Source organism: Malania oleifera, chromosome 11 (genome assembly GCF_029873635.1).
Source record: "Malania oleifera isolate guangnan ecotype guangnan chromosome 11, ASM2987363v1, whole genome shotgun sequence".
In the NCBI taxonomy this organism is placed as follows: Eukaryota; Viridiplantae; Streptophyta; class Magnoliopsida; order Santalales; family Ximeniaceae; genus Malania; species Malania oleifera.
The window spans coordinates 48,644,357-48,665,118 of NC_080427.1; the positions used below are offsets into that span (position 1 = coordinate 48,644,357).

General features: G+C 38.9%; 1 protein-coding gene across 1 annotated transcript; it reads right to left on the reverse strand.

Annotated features, from left to right (window-relative positions):
* Window positions 1-358: 358 nt before the first annotated feature.
* On the reverse strand, window positions 359-20,762 carry LOC131167812 (protein TPLATE). Its single transcript, XM_058126734.1, has 7 exons — window positions 19,377-20,762; window positions 7,182-7,778; window positions 5,504-5,865; window positions 4,068-4,371; window positions 2,995-3,117; window positions 1,508-1,963; window positions 359-1,122 (listed from the first exon to the last, which is right to left on the reverse strand). The coding sequence occupies exons 1-7, from the start codon at window positions 20,502-20,504 to the stop codon at window positions 586-588; spliced, it is 3,507 nt and encodes a 1,168-aa protein (XP_057982717.1). The 5' UTR covers window positions 20,505-20,762; the 3' UTR covers window positions 359-585.

The window sequence follows — 20,762 nt, forward strand, 5'->3', positions numbered from 1 at the left end:
CGGTCCTCTGCATGCATGTGTCAACAGAGAGAATCTTTAGCCAACAAAGCTACTCCTAACTGCACAGTCTTGGTAGTTGGAATTTGAAGTCATGAATTTTGGAAAAATACAATATAATGCTTTATTTTGTTGCTATTATTTTTTTTAAAAAAGTTAAATTATAAATTTCATATTAAAAATTATATTCATGTCCCAGTTGAGTCTTTCGGGACCTTGCCCAAAACATAATATCAGCGGTTCTTTGATTTCTGTTTTCCCCACAAGATGGATTGGCCATTATGAAATAGTAATAAATGGTACACGCAGAATCAATCCACGTCCAAGCGTGAAAATAAGTATTGCCATTAAAGAAACAAGAAGACAAATCATGAATTTCGATCAAAATTCTCAAAATGAGCAGGTGAAGTGGCTATAACGGGTACAAGGTACACATGGTATACAAATGGACATTAGAAGAATATAAGAAAAAAAAAAAACCAATGCTAACAGATGCACCAAAGTAAAATTTTCAGCATCAAGCTACCCAAACATCAAAAGCAGAATACAAGAATACAAAGAATAAAACTAAACCAACAACATTGGAAGTCAATTTACTTTGGTGGCTCTATCTTTACACAACATATGCCATTCCTGTATCACTGCAGCTTGAAGAGCACGGTGCTCAACCTCCTCCGCAGTTAACTTTAACAGGGTAGAAGGTCCCTTGGTTTTACCATCTTCCTCGCCATCTTCCTTCTTTTCCTTCTTTTCATCATCACTCTCGTTTTTGTCTTCATCTTCATCTTCATCTTCTTCATCATCAGATTTTGGGGGCTTTGGAGGTGCTTGGGCTGCCTTTAGCAATGCTATACGTTCCATTGAGATCCTTAGCCTCTCTGCAGTTGCCACTTTCACTTCATCTTCTGGCATGTATTCCACACCCCCATCTGTAAGATCATCCAACCAGCCTTGCAGATCTGATCCTATTTCCTTCGTAATTGACGCATCTGAAGCTCGGACTACAAATTTGCAAATCATGGTGGTCGTCTCATCGCCCAAATCCACATTTCTGCTGACCTCGCTGGCACCAAATACCATCATACCCAAGAAGCCTCCATACCAAGTTTTAGCAGCAAAACAAAGCTGTTTCAGTTGGGGGAAATCAAATAAATTACATTCAATTTATATAGCATGGAGGCCAGATACCAATCTCAAATTTCAGTCAAACCACCTACTAAAACTTTAAAAACAAAATAAAAATCGGAAGGGGGGGGTAATTCAGGAACTTTTTTTCTTGTTTTACAGTTCTATCCAGGAAGATGTTGGATCCATTTCAAAAAATGCATAAAACATCAGGCTACAGCCCATGATGGTCTAGGCTTCAAAGATGATTTTAACAAGAAAGTTAATGTGAGAAATGGGGAGCCATATGAGAAGAGGTGTTATAGAAGAAGAATGATGTAGGCAGTTGACTAAACTGAACTATGAAAGCAAACAAAACCATCAAGAAGGGGCAGAGATACCCTACCTGGAACCCAGCCACTGTCCGGAGGATGTGTGAGCAAACTCTATGGAATGGCTTGGAAGACAGTGATTTTAGTCCACTCAAGAACGGAGAGGCCCCATATTGCTGAGCAGCAGTAGCCTTAAAGCCACTCCCTTCATATGTATATGTACCAGTATATTCTACTATAGCCGGTAAACTAGGCCATAGGCGGAAGTATTCAACTGGTGATATTTTATGTGGCAAAAGAAGCTCAGCCAACGGAATCTTGTAAGGCTGGCACCTTAAAATCACGGGTTCTCCTAGTTCTGGCCTAAGGCCTCTCTTTTGTCTCATGATTTGTGGATCTTCTTCAGTATAATCTCCGTCATAGTCCCCTGCAGCACCACTTCCATAAAAGGGGTAGTACAGGACTTGAACCCAGAGGGCACATCTCTCAAAATGGGATACACCCACAGTCACACTGCTGAGCACTGGGTCCTAGAAACAGGAATAGCAAGTAATTTAATTAAAAATATCAATGTGAAAAAGAAAACACGATGGTTTGTAAAGATATGGGAAGGTTAATAACAAAAATGTAAAGACAGTCTTCCAGCCCTTGAGGTTAGAACTGCAGAATTGCTACAGATTTGGACAATATAGCATTAAAGGAAATCCAGGAAGAAAATATTGAATTTCAAGTCAAGCATACAAAACTAGCCTGGCTGTATTCTCCACATCAAGAGTACTTCACCATAAGATATCATTCCAACCAATTGCAAAATTTTCCAAGACAAGGACTCCAGAGCCATAAGCAAAAAGTAATGATAGAAAATTCTCCCAGTAAAAAGATTGTTCGACACAAATCAAAGAACAAAGTATTTATTAAAAAAAATCAAAGAAATAATTGAGTCTAAGATGAGCATTCATTGCATTTTACTCACATTTTGAAATTAAGTAATGACAATCCTGACAAAACTATTTCCATATATCATGCCCAAAATAGAAAGACCAAATTTCTTTAATGAAACCTGAAATGGGTTGAATATGTCACAACGTTTAAAAATTATGAAATGTGATAAATATAAAAGATTCATTAAGTCAAATCAAATGGAATCCCAGTCTTAATTTCTTTAATAAAACCCAAAATAGCTTTAAGTTTACGGGATTTAAAATTTTGGAATATGATAAAATTCAGAAGTCACTAAATCAAATCAAAGGGAATCCTCAATCTTGTAGAATGTCATGATGTGGGCAAATATGCCATCTTTGGCAAGGTGTACAGACGACCATCCTCAACATACAAATGGTTTAGCAATATAATATTGATCAATAATCAATCAATCACACATGATAGACATGTATCATCTTCTCAACCATGCCAAGAAGAAGAAAACATAGCCAATGAGGTGTACTATTTTGGGGTTAGATTAGGATGGATCGCCTTGGTCAACAACCATCGAATAGAACAACAATAATAAGATGGACAGCAAACAAAAAACAAAACATTTCAAGTGCTTTCTTGAGAGAACCTGTGAGACAAGGTTACGCAACTGCCGTACAGCCTGGGGGGATCCATCCATGAAATATAAGGCACCAGATAGACCAACTCGAATATCTACCCGATTAAGTTCAAGTTCAGTCAAATTTAAAACCTGCAATATAGCTATAATTAGCATTATAAGAAACTTATCAGAAAATGAGGGCATTATCACTTGTACAGTTTAAGCTCAGAGCGATACTAATGCAATTAATATTTCTTTTCCTTGCTATATCTGGACTCTGGAGCACCTAGCCAAATTAGGCATGAAAGAGCATCTGTTCAATATAATAAACAAGAAGCGCCAAGAGACTACACCATTTTTGTCTCATCTTCAGTAGCCCCAAATGATCAAAGCATGAATCATCTATGTATATCATCCAATCCTCCAACCATTTTTCTCATGGACCCTCCATCACATTTTAATTTTTCAAAGAACCAATACGTGTTCAAACAGTAAAATTAATCCTCCCTCTTTCGTACAAGGATAAACACATCACTGAAATTTCCATATAAAGATCAGTAGAAAATCAGAGATGTAGAGTAGATGCCACCAGCAGTAGCATGCCATGACAACTATGTAAATCTATAATATCATTTATAATTGGTACAATTTATTTCTGAAGGTATGTTCTAATTCTAAAGAAAAGCTAGCAAGTGTAGCTAATTGTAAGCAACCTCTCATTTTATTGAAGAAAAATTAGTATTTAAATGAGAAAAAATGCATAAAACAGGAGAATAAGGAATCCTCCAAAACTTCATTCTTGTCATAAAGCGTTATGAATTTTTATTTTTATTTTTTTGGATAGAATACGAAGTTGGAAAACAAATCAGATATCAAAGATAAGGGTTTTTAAAAAAAAAATAAAAGGAATTGAATTGTCCTAATTCTCCTCAACTATATACAGCAGGCCCATGCTCTCTTTTTCCTTTTCGAGGAAATAGATGGGACCTTGAATTTGTGATTACCTGATAGTGTATATATAATACCTCAAGTCCACATCCACAAGTGAAAGGACTTGAAAAGTTTCAAAATTAGCATACAAGTATAGAAAAGAATTTAACCTTCAAATGAAGTGTGATCCTTCCATCACTTGAATCCGTTAAATGATATGCTTCAACATAGCAAGGATCGCTACTGCCAGTTAAAGTATATGCACTTGGAGGAACCTTCAATGAAGTTGAGTCAATTCCCTTTGTCAGCAAAAGAGTTAATTCACTAGGATCTGGCCTCCAAAGCTCTAAAATAGCCTTGTGGACCAATCCTTCCAACTTCCTGTCCTGAGCTGCAGATGCTTCATAAAATTGAACAGTTAATTTGTGATGGCTAAATGGGTAATCTCCTCTGGCTTCACTGACACCAGCCCACCTGGAAAAGAAAATAAAAAATAAATGAAAAATAATTAAACATAAAGCAATACCCCATGGTTTTTTTTTTTTTTGGGGGGTTTTTTCTTGGGGGGGTGGGGGAGGGGACCGGGATATAATCATGAACATTACCAATGACTTCCAACCACTGTTAGCATATTCTACAAGTAGACCACGACAAAAGAAAGAAACTGCCATAATGCAAAGGATAGAAGTTGGAGGAGATACCAAGTCTTCTAGTTCCTCAAACTAAAGAGAGAAACTATTTTTCATTTCAAGTTTGCTGGTATAAAACATCAAATATGACCAGATGCATACAGTACAGTATGATGTTTGAACAAATAGATAAGCATTCTTAGGGATCACTAAGAATTTGTTTAATGAATTGAACGTATTGTTTAACACTTTAACAGCAAAATGTAAACCGGGCCCCACTGGTGCTGGAATCTTATTTAATCTGCTAGAAGAAATTGGGTTTGATGAGTAGCATGAACATAGCTGGGGAGCTGGGAGTGAGGGATATCATTGGAGTCGGACTCTGCTGTGACAATTTAGCATATTGCACAGAACCAAATGTCTCTTCACCTGATGGGAGCCCTCACACAATATTGCAGACCTCGTAAAGATGGATTAGACATATTCAGCATATCTAAGAGATGGGAAAACTTCGGCGAATTGGCTAGCCAATCTTGGTACTGCTGGCAATGAAACAGACCAGTTCTTGGCAGAATGGATTTCTGTATGAGCATTAGTTTTTTTCTATATTGTTTCCCTTGGAATAGGATTAAAAAAATAAATTAAAATTAAAATAAGGTTCCATACATATTCATTCCGAGATGGTCATTTCCATTCTCAATATTTTACTATCCATTTAAAAAAATAAGCAGATGAAAGTTGAACAGATAAATGACAACTGGAAAATTGCATCCCCCAGGCAAAGCCACATCCCCTAAGGCTTCCATGTCAATGAAGATTTTTAAAGCCTACCAAACCTCTTTGTACAGAGCAACCATGGAGTTTAGAAATCAGAACAAGGCACGTAAATTATAATTAATGTAATTTACATTTACGATTATGGCAGAACTATCTCATCCTTATAATAAAATTTATAAAAAATCAAAGAAAAAGCTTACTTTCTTTCTGGATTATTTGTAGCATATTTTATTCTCTGTAATATTAAACGGCACTGGTGCTTATTCACAGAATCCGCCAACCCGTTGTTTCTGAACTCTTCAAGCTCTTTAGACAGCAGCTGTCCTGCCCTAGCATGACGCGAACCTAACCGCTGAGCACAAAGAAGAACTGCCTGAACGTCTTGAAGCCTATTTGTAATAGTGGCAGCTGAATCTATGTTGAACAAAACCTTGTGAATATTTGCTATAATTATGTTCAATGGATCCTCAGGATCGTCAGCTAGAAGTGGATCCAACCCCTCCAGATCAATGTGTTCCGCAACAGCCCAAACAAGGCGTGCACATATTCTTGGGGTATTGACCTGCCAAAGGGGCAAAGAAGTAGAATAGCAATAAGTGACCAAGAAAATAAATTCAATGTGCTCAAAATGATGAGATTTTTTAATATATGTAGAATAGCAATACAAAGTGATCAAGAAATTAACTCAATACATGTAAAAACAAAAACAACTTTGGAACAAAATTGTATTTTATGACATTTTAAAGTTCCCAATTGTCAAGAAAGATCTGACCATAGCAATGCCAAGCAGAAGCTATATCCTGATGATGACCATTAAGTAAACTGGCTTAGATAGCAATCAAGTTTGTGCCAAAAAACACTAAGCCCTCTTTATCTGTGAACAACCTCAAACCATCCACTCTCTTCACCAACAATATGTACAAACCCAAAAAGGATTCCATCCCTTCTAATAAAAGCCTGTGCCTCAAAATTAAAATTTCTACCCAGTTTCATCTACATGAAAATTGATCATAATGATTGAGAAAATTCATTAAACAAACAAAACAAAACAACAACCAAGGAACAGATTTATATTTTACAACATTTTAAAGTCCCCAACTGTAATGGAAATTGAAACTGTAGCAAAAACTATGCAGAGACTTCATCCTGTTATTAATCAACACCAATTAAGTAACATGGTCTAACCAGTAATAAATTTGAGCAAAAGAACAATACGCCCTCTTTATACATAAAAAGAACTCATCCACTCTCTTCATCTACAATGTGTACAAACTAGAAATGGATTCCATCCCTTTCTAATGAATGCCTGTGCCTCAATGCTGAAACTTTTACCCAGTTACATTCACTTGACATTTATTGATCCTTTCCTTTTGGCAACAAGAGACAATACAGAGTACAGAATTTTGTCTCTCTTGCCTCTTTTTGGAATTGACGTATTCCCTACAGAGCTGCTACCGACTCCATGAAAATTGAATAAATCCCTTCCTAACCAACTATACGAATAGTCCTGAGTATTTAAACAGAACAAAATTTCTGTTAATGGCATGCACTAAATATCCATTTTCAGCAGGCAATCAGCTTGTTAATAGAATCAATATCAGAGAATTATTCTTCGAGAAACAATCAGTACTTGCACATGCATAAAAATGCCAACAGTTTGACTCACATCCAACCCATTTGATTACTTGATTCATGAATATAAAACACCAAATTGACAGTACATTACCACTGAAGCACTAAACATATTAGCACTCTTTTCTCTATAGCAACCAACATATTTATGTGTACAGATGAAACTTATGACGTGTGTCTTGGTGCGCTCAACCACATTTATACATCCAAAAAAACGTGTAACTTTTTAAAGAAGAGCTCACAAACCTCACGCAAATCTTTTACAAGTTCACGTTGCAAATTTTGTAACCTTGTTTCATTCAAAATTTGATCCTGAGATGCCCCACCTTTAATACTTTTAACACCTCCTCTAGTATCATAGATATGGCAAAGTCTAACCAGCAGCTTCAAATAACAGTCAATGGCATAAGTTCGGCCTTCGCAATCCCATTTCACACAAGGCCTACAAACTTCCACCACTTCTAAAGCTGGCTCTGTCCAGTTTAAGGCACCATAGCCAGTCCCATATGCCAAGGCTCCAATAACTCTACTCTCTGTACCTGAATTTCTTTGTTCTGGCAAAGGTAGAGATAGCTGAAAGCAGCTCTCTACCAGGGATGCAACCAACTCTTCTCTAAATAAGCTTTTGCTTGTTACATTGTTAAGATCATCTTTTATTCTCGCATCTTCAAAAAGTGAAGCAATATCAGTTCCAGGGAGTGGTTTCTGACCTCTTCGGACACTCTCCTTTGCAAAAAGGTCAACACAAAGAGCAGTACGGCAAATACAGGCTAAAGCATGCATGCGATCTGATTCTGCTCTCAAGTTTCTCACCATTAGAAGCAACCTCTTAAACAGTGAAACCTGCAAGCAATAAAATCATTATCAAATCATGTTTATGGTCATACCCTTGAACAAGGACCATTCACATATTATTGTCCAACATAACAAATTTAGAACAACTTAAAATAACACAAACACACACACACATGGAACACTTCAAATGCTATTTAATTGAAGTTTTCAAGAGAACAATGTAAACAGCAAGCTTCAGATAAAGATGTTAGAAGGGAAAAAACAAATTCATATTGACCTAGAGCTGAACAAAGAAATACAAAATTACAGCTGATTAACCATTCATTATACTGCTTTAACCCCCATGATGCCTTTTTTTCCCTGAAAAAACAAAATAATAAAGCAATTACTACTAACATAGTTGACATGAGGAAATGATCTTATTTGCATTTTTTTTTATTTAGGGTCTTTTTAGTGGGATTATATGTTTTAGAATTTAGGGTATTTCTATCTAGAAAACAAGTATTTAAATGTATATATGTTTCTAAAACTATTTCCTTGTTTTCCAAGCATAGTAAGCCTATAAAAGGCCTCCTATTACTAGTTTTACTCAGAATTGGATTGAAATTAAGTTGCATTGAACATCGGCCCTGCATTAAATAGTATCAGAGCAGATTATGATGTGAGATGCAAGTACTTTTGATAGTGTTCACGATTTCAACTCAGATTACCATGGCCGTGAGTGTATAACAAGGTTTGTGAGTTTTGACGACAAATATTCCAACTTAATCAAGTTTCAGAGCTGCCTTCACCATCTCCAGCTTCACCAAGCCATCAGTGCCCCCATTCCCATTCTCCATCATCCACAACAGCAGAAACCAAAATAAAATCTCCTTGGGGCAAAAACCCAAACTGCTTCAACATGTTGCCTTGACAAGCAATAGTGAAAAAAAGAAAATCTCGTGCAGCGAAATCCCAGAAGCTTAACAACATGTTGAAACACTAGTGCTGCAGTAGTAGTAGCAATGATGCTGAACAGAACAGCAGAATAGGTACTGCCCATGGGAGAAAAAAGAATTAGAGGGGAGAGAAAGAAGAACAAGAGGGAAGAAGGAAGAAGGAAGAACCATATACAGGGGGGAACAACATATGTTCACTTCAATTCAAATTCAACAGAAAGTAGCTCTCGCATGACTTTCCCACCCTACTTATAAGAAAGCCAAATTACAAAGACTTATACACAAACCCCTAAAAACACGCATCTACAACAAATGCACCCCATAAATAACATGAGCCTATTATAAATAAGCAAAACATATTTGGGTTTAGGAGCAACAATCCTTTGACCTATTCTTTGAAATTCTCCATCCAATTACCCACTTCCATCCTACATCAATTCCCTCCTTTAAGAAAGATCTCAACTCAACTTGAGGAAAGCACCAAGGAATCCATCACTGTGAATAGAATCATCTCGACATAAGAAAGGAACCATGAGTGCGATTGAACTTGTTGAGTGGAAGAGATCCAGATGGCAACAACCTATACTTAAGAAGGTATAAGAGTCATCACAGCCCATGCTTAACCCTCCTATGAAACAACCATGGACAGCCCAAAAGGTTATTTCAAATCTTGAGAAGAAGGATATTGCAATGATCGTTGACCTATAAGCTGGTATTGTTCACACAAGCAATTCTGTATGGATCAGGTTAGGTTCAACTTCCAAATTTAACTTCTTCACAGCTTCTTCAGAAACCACACTTGTATAACAAACAGGGTCAACAACAAAAATGTAAAGCTGCTTATGTCAAAAGAACAAAACAGTCTTTCACGTCGCCATCTTCATCTAAGTCAATTAAGACTACCATCTAAATTTCAATTACTCAGATGGCATCATCAGCAACATCTTTTTCTGCAACTGCTATGAGGGTTAGCAAATTATGCAGCTCAATACCCCAAACCCTGACATTTAGAATGTACAATGTTTTCTGCCAAGGTGGCAGCAGGTGAATGGAAGAGAGGGAAGGTGTGCCCGTGTATCCGCCAATCTCCTGCTACCACATGGGCTCATAATAGTCACAAGCCCATGATGTTTAGCTTAGCTCACCTTAGAAGCTGCTCTGGAAATCTTGGGACTCTTCCCAGGGGTAGTAGTCTAAACTGTTTCACCCAACTGCTTAGACTTCTCATGCACAACTCCACTAAGAGTTTTCTCAAACCAAAGAATTCATGTAGCTCTAGGAGGATTACGCTGCATATTCTCCTCAATCTGATTGGCAAATAGTACTACATTCCTAAACTACAATGAGATAAAATGCAACAAGCTTGTAGGTAATGTCTGTCTTCAATCCTTTCCCATACAAAGCAATCATCACATCTGCTTTTCATTTTCAGTCATCATGAGTAGCCAAATGACAGAAGCTACTAGTTAAATATGCCACATTCTGATCTTCCTGCTTCGAATCAAAGAGTTATAGATGAACATGCTGCTCATAATTGGAAGGAACAAATTGCTACTACATGGTTCACTTTATCTCATCCCATGTTCTGATCCCACCAAAAAAATCTCCTCCTCCTCAAAATCTCTATTGTTTAATTCACCAAAATCAAGCATCTCCCTCCAAATTCAATTCATTCAAGTATAACTTTCAAACCTCATTCATGTCATATAATCAAAAATAGTACTCCAAAGAATACACGCAGTCATCAAATTCATCCGGAGAACAATCACCATTAAAATCTCAATTTTCTAATTTAATTCCCTTATTCAAATGAACATTTCAACCTTCATAATACTCCAAAGTATGGGGAACAGCTATACTACTCACCTGTTTGGCAGGAAAATCAATGGGCCTTTTACCCAAGGCTTCAACTTCAGTTGTTCACGTATTCAAAGCACTACTAAAAGTCTCCAAGGCATTCTCCATGTTTTCTACCCTGCTAAACCTCAATTCCACCTTTGCCGATGACTCAACACTGACTTTTTAAAAAGATATATAATCACTGCAACTATATATCACCAAAGGCCCAACACTATTTGCTCACAATTCTCAATTTACTCATGCAAAACCACAAACCCAACTCTCAATTACTTAAGAACTATCTTCAGCTCACCTTAATTTTGAGCACCATGCAGAAATTAAACGCATTCACTTAGAAAACTCACAACATGCAGCCATGGAATCTGAATTGTGATGCTGGCGGTGACAATTGAGACTCCAAAAATTCCAAGGTACAATGGCAGTTCAGTTTCAGTGATTCAGATTAAAATATCACACATGAAAGCAAAATATTGTCCCTGGAATCAAATTATCACACTGCATATCAAAATTTGAAATGGTGGATTTCAATAACACATGTTGACAGCATATAGGGTGCCAGTGCCACTGGTGGTAGGTGTCTAGTAGCGATCTTCCTCATGTTAGTAGATTGAGCAATGGGGATTTCCGTGGTGTCATGGTGTGGGGGGAAAAGCCCCAGAAACTAGAGATCTTGAATGGCCGATGGCTGGGGCTCCGACACACAGGGCCACGTGCCTTGCCGGGCTGCAATGAATTTTGAGAGAGGTGCTAATCAACAATATCTGTTTCTGGTGGTGATGGTGGGGTCTCAAATTGGTTCTTGGAAATGGTGTTCAAAACAGGGAAGTGGTCATTGCTATTTTTTGTTTTTTGGGTCATTTTTTGGTGAGGAACAGAGTAAATGTGTACATATATTGGGAGAGGGAAGCAGAAAGAGGCGGAGAGGAAGAAGATAAAAATGGAGAAGAGAAGGTTTAAGGATTCACTGGAATTTGATTACTGCAGAGAGAAAAGGGGGGCTGCAATTTAACAATATGAGAGTAAGGAGAAGAACAATTCGCAGGAAAATAGAGGATAGAAAATGGAAGAATGAAGATCGTGGTTGGGCTCTGATACCAAATGATGCAATAGCAGCAAGGATGCTGAACAGAACAGCAGTAAAGGTACCCAGGGAAAAAAGTAGAGGGGAGAGGAGGAGGAGGAGGAGGAGGAGGAAGAAGAAGAAAGAAGACGAAGGAAGAAGGGCATGAAATTACAAATGAACTCCTAAAAACACACATCTATTACAAACAAACCCCCAAATATGCATAAGCCTACGACAAACAAAGTGAGCACATCTGTGTTTATGACCCAACAATCCCTTGTTCCTATTCTTTAAAATCGTCTCCAAACTGGGTCAAAGTGATCGATCCAATTACCTGCTGCCCATCCTACATCAACTAGTCCATGCAACTCCTGACAAAAAGCCCAAGTTGCTCACAATCTGTTCGTCAAAGCTGTCCCTCCCAATTGAACACAGCAAATCAAGCTCCATCATTACCTTTGGTTAGCCTCAAAATCCAAGTTCAGCCCCAAAATCCAACAGATTGCCACGTCAAAGTAATTGAGTTTGTCGTCAGCAGAGCCTCCATTGTCAGCTGATCATTTTCGCCAGCTCCTCACAAAAACCATAGCAGGAGTTATCATCTCCATTTGACCACCACGATTCCTTCGTGTATCAACTGAAGGCCAACTTGCTGCTGCATTGAGATTCATTGAAATCAGCCACCGAGAAGGCAAGAACAGCCTTCATCCATCGTGAGGCAAGATCTGATTGCCATTTGACGCCACCACTATTGTCACTTCACAATGCCGACTCACTGAAATTGGCTCTAATACTTTGCAACACTGTCCGATCAGCTTGGTTAAAGTGTCAATAGAAGACCATAAATTATGCCTTGTTAATAGCTATTAATCTAGGCTGTATATACTTTCTTAAATAGGAGAGGAGATGTATAGCTTCCTAAAATCACTCTATGTAAATTAGCTGGCTTACCATATATAGCTTCCTAAGATCACTCAATGTAATTAACATGTATAGATTTAAGTTTCCTTGTATAACTGGCAGTCTTGCCTATTTAATGAAATACCTTCTCAAAAGAGAGGGCAAATCGAACCATTCTGTTATGGTACCAGAGTCATTCTCTAAGAAATCTCTGTCCTAGTTTTCTCAGTCATAGCCTCAGTACTTATGGAGAAGTCAGATAATGTTTGTGTCAGATTCACTAGCAAAAATTATGCTGCTTGGGAGTTTCAATTGGAGACCTTTCACAAGGATAAGAGCTGTGGGGGCATATAGTGTCAAAGTATTGTGTGAATGGCTGAATGGTTTAGCCTTGAGTTATGTATATTATATATAAACTTTACAAGAATGCTATAGATGGAAAGTAAATAAGTTCTAGCATGATTGTAGCCCTATACATGTTAACTATAATCTGTCAAGCCCTACACATGTAAACTAAATATATGTTAACTGTACAAAATAATGAATGGAGAAATAAGGAAATAATTGTGAGCTGAAATAAGGAAAGAAATCTTTTGCTGTTTGCTGTTCCATTGACTGCCCCCCCGCTCCCCCCCCCCCCCACCCAAAAAAAAAAAATTGATGTGGTTTGATCAACAAGCATCAATTTGCTACTTCGGAAGCAATGTCGATGACAAGTGAGAGCCTTGGTGAAGATATCAGCAATTTGTAATTCAGAGGAAATATGTGGAAGGGTGATAACACGAGCTTCAAATGCTTCATGGATAGAGTGAATTAAATTCAATATGCTTCATGCGCTCATGATAGATAGGATTGGCCGTGATCTGGATAGCACTCGTATTATCGGCATGTATGGGTGTAGGATCGGTCTCAGAAAAATCTAGCTCAGCAAACAATCCTTGAAGCCAAATAATTTCAGAACAAGCAAGAGACATCGCCCGGTTTTCAAATTCCATCGATGACTTAGAAACTCTGTCTTGCTTCTTACTCTTCCAAGAGCTCAATGCATCACCTAAGAACACACACCAACCAGTGATGGAGTGACGTGAATCCGCACAACCAGCCCAATCAACATCACTATAAGCAACAAGGCGAGTAGAATTGCCTGCAAGGAAGAATAAAGCACGGGCAGAAGTGCCCTAAACATAGCGTAAGATCCTACGGACAGCAGCCAAATGAAGATGACGAGGAATTTGAAGCAACTTACTGACTTGCTGTACAGCAAAAGAAATGTCCAGTCTAGTAATGGTGAGATAGACAAGACTACCCACCAACTTCCGGTATAAACAGGGGTTAGCAAGTATGTCACCCTCCTCTTTGCGAAACTTGAAGTTTAATTCCATGGGAGTATCAACGGAAGTACCCTCTTGAAGTTCAGTTGTAGCCACCAAGTCACTAGCATACTTATGTTGATTAAGTGAAATACCAGAGGGACTACGATTCACCTCAAGACCAAGAAAATATGTGAGAGGCCCAAGATCTTTCATTTGAAAGAACTCCGATGAGTCTTGAGCTGAGCAAGTAAAGTAGAATCGGAACCAGTAATCACAATATCATCAACATAAACCAAAAGAACAACAATACCCATGTCTAATTTATGAAGAAACAACGAAGTGTCATACTTGCTCTGCTTGAATGAAAAGTGTAATAAAGTGGTGCGGAATTTATCAATCCAAGCCCTCAGAGCTTGATTGAGACCATAAATAGAGCAACGAAGCTTACAGACATATGAAGTCGGAGAGGGAAACAAGCCCGAGGGTGGCTTCATATAAATACTCTCTTTAAGATCCCCATGAAGAAAAGCATTCTTGACATCCATTAGATGTAGTGGCCAATCACTGGAAGCAGCAATAGCCAGAATCGTAATAAATTGAGCAGATATATTATGTCGCACATGAGAAGGTAAATGAACAAAACATACACAACCAAAGGTACAGAGGTTATCATAACTACGTTGCTTAGCAAATAAGCGGAAATAAGGAGACTCCATGAGTAGGACTTGAGAAGGTAAACGATTAATCAAGTAAGTAGCAGTTTTTAGAGCCTCAACCTAGAACAAGGATGGAACAAAAGATTCAAGCAAGAGAGTACGTACCACATCTAGGAGATGACGATTTTTGCGTTTGGCTACTCCATTCTATTGGGGAGTAGCGGGACATGAACGTTGATGAATAATACCTTTAAAAGCCAAAAATGCCTAAAACTCAGTAGACACATATTCACCACCGGAATTTGTGCGTAATGTCTTAATAGAAGCCGAAAATTGATTGTCAACATATGCTAAAAACTCGGTGAAAATACGAAAAACTTCAGATTTAGAGCGAAGACAGTATTTAAATTTTTTATGTGAACTAATCGGGGAAGGTCCCCAAACATCACTATGGATAAGATCAAAGCACTAAGAAGCTCTACTAGCATGCAAAGGGAAGGGAAGATTTTTGCTTTTACCAAGTTTGCAAGAAGCACACTCAAGAGATGAAGAAGAACGTTCTTTATTACCAAGTAAACCAGAGTTCAATACATAAGATAAGATTTGAGTATTGGGATGGCCTAAATGACGATATCACACCATACTACGATCTGAAACATTATTACAAGCAAAAGACTTAATAGAAGAAACTGGAGAAAGTGTTGGAACAGGCAAAAGTAGTGGAAACAAGCGCCCCACTTTAGGTCCCTTCGCAATCGGCTCTCCCGTTACCTGGTCCAACACAACACAACGATCACTAGAAAAATTAACAACACAATTGTTATCAACTAATTAACCAACAGAAATAAGATTTGTGGAAAGTTGAGGAGCAAGAAACACATCAATGAACTTAGAAAAGGCATCTCCGACAGCAGCTATTGGTAAAGAACTGCCATTGGCAGTCTGAATACCAGATTAACCAGCGTAGGGCCAAACATGACACAGAGTAATGAGATTATTCATCATGTGATTAGAGGCACCCGAGTCCACATACCAGAGTTCAGTAGAATTGTTACCTTGGAGCCCCATTGCAGATAATGCCAAAATTAGCATCTATTGCACCATTTCAGGTGTGCAGTAATTCGTTGTACGAGGTGCAAGAACAAAGGAGTCACCTGAAGAAGAGTCAGAGGCCGCAAAAGTCACTGTGGGGGGTACAATAACAGAAGTCTATAAAGCCTGGTCCTGACGATTCTACAGGTGGATACGACAGTCTTTGATAATGTGACCCTTCTTCTTGCAATAAGAGAAATATTTCTTGGAACAATGAGCAGCAATATGCCTAAATTCTTTGTAGCAAAAACATTGCAAGGTGCTAGAATGCGCAAGCAGTCTTCGTCATTAAGTAGCATAAGCCACAGGGACGGATCCTGAACTACCATGAGATTGTGCCAGAGTAACTTGAGTACTAAGTTGTTGTTCTTCACAAAGTAACTCACCAAAACAAACACCAAGAGAAGGAATAGGAGAGTGATTCAAAAGAGAAGAGCGAATAAATTCATACTCGGGATGGAATTTCATAAGAAACTGATTAGGACGACTAGTCTTGTGAAAACGTTGAATAATGGGAAGGGAGGCAACAGGCGGCGGTAACCAGATCAGAATATTCATTCTAAAGAGACAGAACGTTGAATAATAGTCTTAGATGGAACGATTGACATGTTGAAACATGGCAATCACATGCTCTAACTGAAAACGACGGGCATCGTTATCTTGATAATACCACATCAGCAATGCGATAAGGTCGCAAGTTGGGGACAATATGTGGCTCAACTAAGCCAAGAAGCCAAGACATAATCCGAGCATCAAGCACAACCGATGAAGGACAAGCCGTTGAATCCTTGGATTTATTAGGATTGGATGCACAATCCGTGCCATCAATATGACCCCAAAGATCTTTTTCCTTCAGGAAAAGTTCAAATTGAAAAGCCCACATAGAATAATTGTTACCCGTAAACTTGACACACAGGTGTGGAGTCCATGCTAAATAAAGGAAAAAATCGAGAAGCCCAAAAAAAACAAATTGTGCCGAAAGAAAAATACTACCAGAAAATCGAGAAGCCCAAAAATAAATCAACGCAGATGCAAAGAAAACCAAGATCAACCTACCTACACAAAAAAATAAATCTTGAACCAAGAAACCTGTTGTGCCAAGCATCACAAGGATAGAGAAGCAACAAAAAGAACCAAGATCAACCTTCCTGCACTAAATATCAAATCTTGAACCAAGAAACCTACTGTGCCTAGAATCACAAGGACAGAGAAGCACCAGAACAGCAACAAAAAGCTGTTCCGACGGCTACTCAGCCACAGAAATACCAAAAAAACAAAGAACCAAAAAATTCCAAAAGAGAATAGACCCATAACAGCCATAGAATCGAGAGACACCACCGAAACCGAGAAAACAAAAAAAAAAAAACAAACTTCGAAGGGAAAAAAAATTAGCAGTCAGCAGGCTTTGATACCATGTCAAAGTATTGTGTGAATGGGCCGAATGGTTTGGCCTTGAGTTATATATAGACTTTACAAGAATGCTATACATGGAAAGTAAATAAGTTCTAGCATGATTCTAGCCCTAAACATGTTAACTATAATTTGTCAAGCCCTAGACATGTAAACTAAATATATGTTAACTGTACAAAATAATGAATAGAGAAATAAGGAAATAATTGTGGGCTGAAATAAGGAAAGAAATCTTTTGTTGTTTGTTGTTCCGTTGACATATAGATGGCAGCAGCAAAGGGAGATCTACTACGGAAAGGTCTATGGCTGACAAGGCAGCTTGGGATGCCAAAGACAATCAAATCATGTCCTGGATTCTTGGTTCTATGGAGCCACTCTAATTCTGATTGAGTCGTAGCCTTCATTTACGATGAAGGCTCTCACACGGCAACGACATAATTTTCTTACAAACAAATTGATACTTATGAATAACCCACATCAATTTGAGGGGAAATGTCAATAGAAGGCCATAAATTATTCCTTGTTAATAGCTATTAATCTAGGTGGTATATACTTTCATAAATAGGAGAGGAGATTTAGCTTACCATGTATAGCTTCCTAAAATCACTCTATGTAAATTAGCTGGCTAACCATATATAGCTTCCTAAGATCACACTGTGTAATTAACACGTACAGATTTAAGTTTCCTGGTATAACTAGCAGTCTTGCCTATATAATGAAAAACCTTCTCAAAAGAGAGGACAATTCAAACCATTTTGTTATAAAGTGCACAAGGATACCATTCCATTGTCCATGGGTAACAAGTGGACTGAGTTGATTCATATCAATAAAACTGAACCAATTCAGTGAAACTAAATCAGATCAAACTGGAGCAGATCTGACTGAACCAGAATGCAAATAGCACACACAACCAAAACAAAAAATGGTGATAAAGAACAAATTTGATTCAGTTACTCGTGTAGTAGCTCATAAGCATAAGCAGAAAGAACAAGTGGAAAAGCAAATTCATGACCTCTCTGGTAGCTTCTCTCAATTCTGAAGTTGTTACTTCACCTTCAACTCATTTCCTCCTTCAACAGTAAAGCCTCAAACTCACTCCTATGAAAGGCCCTCCTATATGCTAAGCCCTAAGATAGAGAACCCAAATCTTCCATATGGTCAATATTTGCTATTTCCTTCAAGATATTAGCCTTTCTTAAACCTCACATCACCAAAGATCTCCTTATTGGAACTTCTCATGGCAACCTTGAGATTTTTAAACCTCTTAATAAACCTTAATGAGGGATGAGAAAGCCACATATTTTCAAACTGGAAAGGAGTGGGACCCTAGCATACTGCGAGGAATTAAAAAGACAAGGAAAATGATTCGAAACAGGCCTAACAAAAATCTCTAGAGAAATATTAAGAAAGAATCCTACCATTTAGTATAACACAAAAATCTATCCAATGGACAAGCCACTGAACGGTCACCCCAAACTGAAGGTGGGGAACCCCAAATCCACTAGGTTTTGGGACCTGGTAACCATGGAGGCATCTGAACGTCTTGACGAGTGGAAGAGTGCATTCTTTTCCCTAGGGGGTTGCAGACAGGATAAAAAGGGACCCTATTTATTGCAATTGCCCTGCAAAAATTGAAGTCAAATAGCAGAGACTGCTGAAAATCAGGAAGCTGAGCCTAAGATTGGCAAGGACCCTGTTTATGACTAAACTGTGATTTGTGGATGCTCAAGTATTAAAAGGATTGAGATGAAGAAGATAACTTGTCAGCTTGTGTAATGTTATATAGTGTGCGTCTCTGCTTAAACTCTAGGAAGCAGCCCCCTGGGGCCAGATGAGATTGATGCAGTTGACATTAGAAATTAGTTTTAGCTTTGGTTTTTATTTAGGGTTTTTCCTTTATTGGGATCATATCTTTTAGATTTTAGAATATTTCTATTTAGGATAGAAGTATTTAAGTTTGTTTTGGTTTTAAAAACTCTTCTCTCATTTCTCAAGCATTGTGAACCCTCAAAAAAGCTTTCTATATACTAATTTTATTCAGAGTTTATAGAAATTAAGTTGCATTTAACATTGGCCCTGCATCAACCACTTTCTATCTCATGAGAATGATTCCGAAGTACTAGAAAAACAACCATAGGATGCTTAATATAATGTGTCACAAAACAATGGGGAAAGATATATGGTTCAACTATTTAAATAATGTGAAGGAAAAATTACATCATACAGCTGAAAAACGAGCCCACGGAAACAATAGATAATGATAAACCATGTATTAGCACACAACTCTTTCAGAAAGCTGGATTGATGGGAGCACATTATCCTATGTTATTCTAGGTTATGCTTTCAGATGGTTGAATACTGAATTGCTTCTCTATTTAAACAATATAAATAAGGGAAGGGGAATCAATGTAAACCTGCATATGGAGATCAAGGAGGTGTAAATTCGTTACAACGGCCCTAACAATACTCTCTCTGGCAGAAAAGAATTCTTGCCTGTCCCAGAGCGTAAGAATTGCAATGATTGATAATGAAGCCCATTCAGGCTTGCCTCCAGGAACATCAGCTAAGTACAACATATTAATTCCAACTTCAAATATCAATGCTGGATCCAATGACGAAACCAAGAATGGAGCCAAATGTGAGACCACGTCCGACACTCCCACAAACCTCTCCGCATTCCCAGAATCCACCGTATGAGCATTGGCACTGCGAGAAGATTTGGAAAGTTTGCGGATGACCTCAATTGCACCAGAAGCCACAGCCTTCACGGCATAAACAATTGGAAAAACCGTAGCCTTAAAATTCTCGATCGGCAGAATCAACGACCTCGCCATCAATGCATTCCTCTTCTTCCAAACAAAATCAACCATCGAAGACACCCAATTCGACCTAATCGCAAGAGAATTCTCACTGTCGACTAGCTTGTCCCCCGCCAGTCGACTCATCCGTTTCGAATCAAACTCCCGAAACAGCCTCCCCACCGACTCAAACGCAACCTTCGAGACCGCATCGGACCGGTCCAGCATGTTCTCCCCGATCCGGTTCCACCAATTCGAAACCCTATCCAACAAGTTCACATTGTTCTCGCACAGCGTCACAAGATCGTCCCGCGCGAGGACGCACCCCAGGGTCTCGGTGATGGAGAACCGGAGATTATCGCTGGAGGAATCAAAGCAGTTGGAGATCTCTTTGTTGGAGTCAGCAATTAGCTTGCCGAGGCGGTAGGAGGGAATGGCGGCGAGAATAGAGACGGCGGCGGCAGTAACATCGGGGTCGGGGAAGTCGAGGTCGGTGCGTACGCCGGTGCATACTGTCTCCCAGAGGTCGGCAGTGAGGCGGGTGGAGCGGACGAGGTCGAAGGCGAGCTTCTTGCAGATGGCGGAGGCGGGGGAGGCAACGATCTCCTCGCAGGCGGACTTGGCAATGACGGAGATGTCGCGACCGGCGGCGGACTGCTGGAGGGCGAGGAGGAGGGCGGAGGTCTGCCGGAGGGCGTCGCTCGAGCGGAGGTCCGCCTGGATCTGAGCGTAGAGTATGTCCATTTTGCCGGTCTCAACCCAAATTGATGGGGTTTTGAGGAATTTGATTGGAGAAGGTTTGAATTTTGAACTTTCTATCTGATGGAGAATCAGAGAGAAATGGAGATGAAGATGGAGATTGGGAACTGCAGAATACTGAGTGGATTAACTACATTGACGATGAAGATTGGGAGATGGAAATGGAGATGGCGCGAGGCCAACGGAGTGGCGAAAGCCCGTAGCTAGCAGCATGGATTTCTTTCTTAGAAAAACAACCATCCC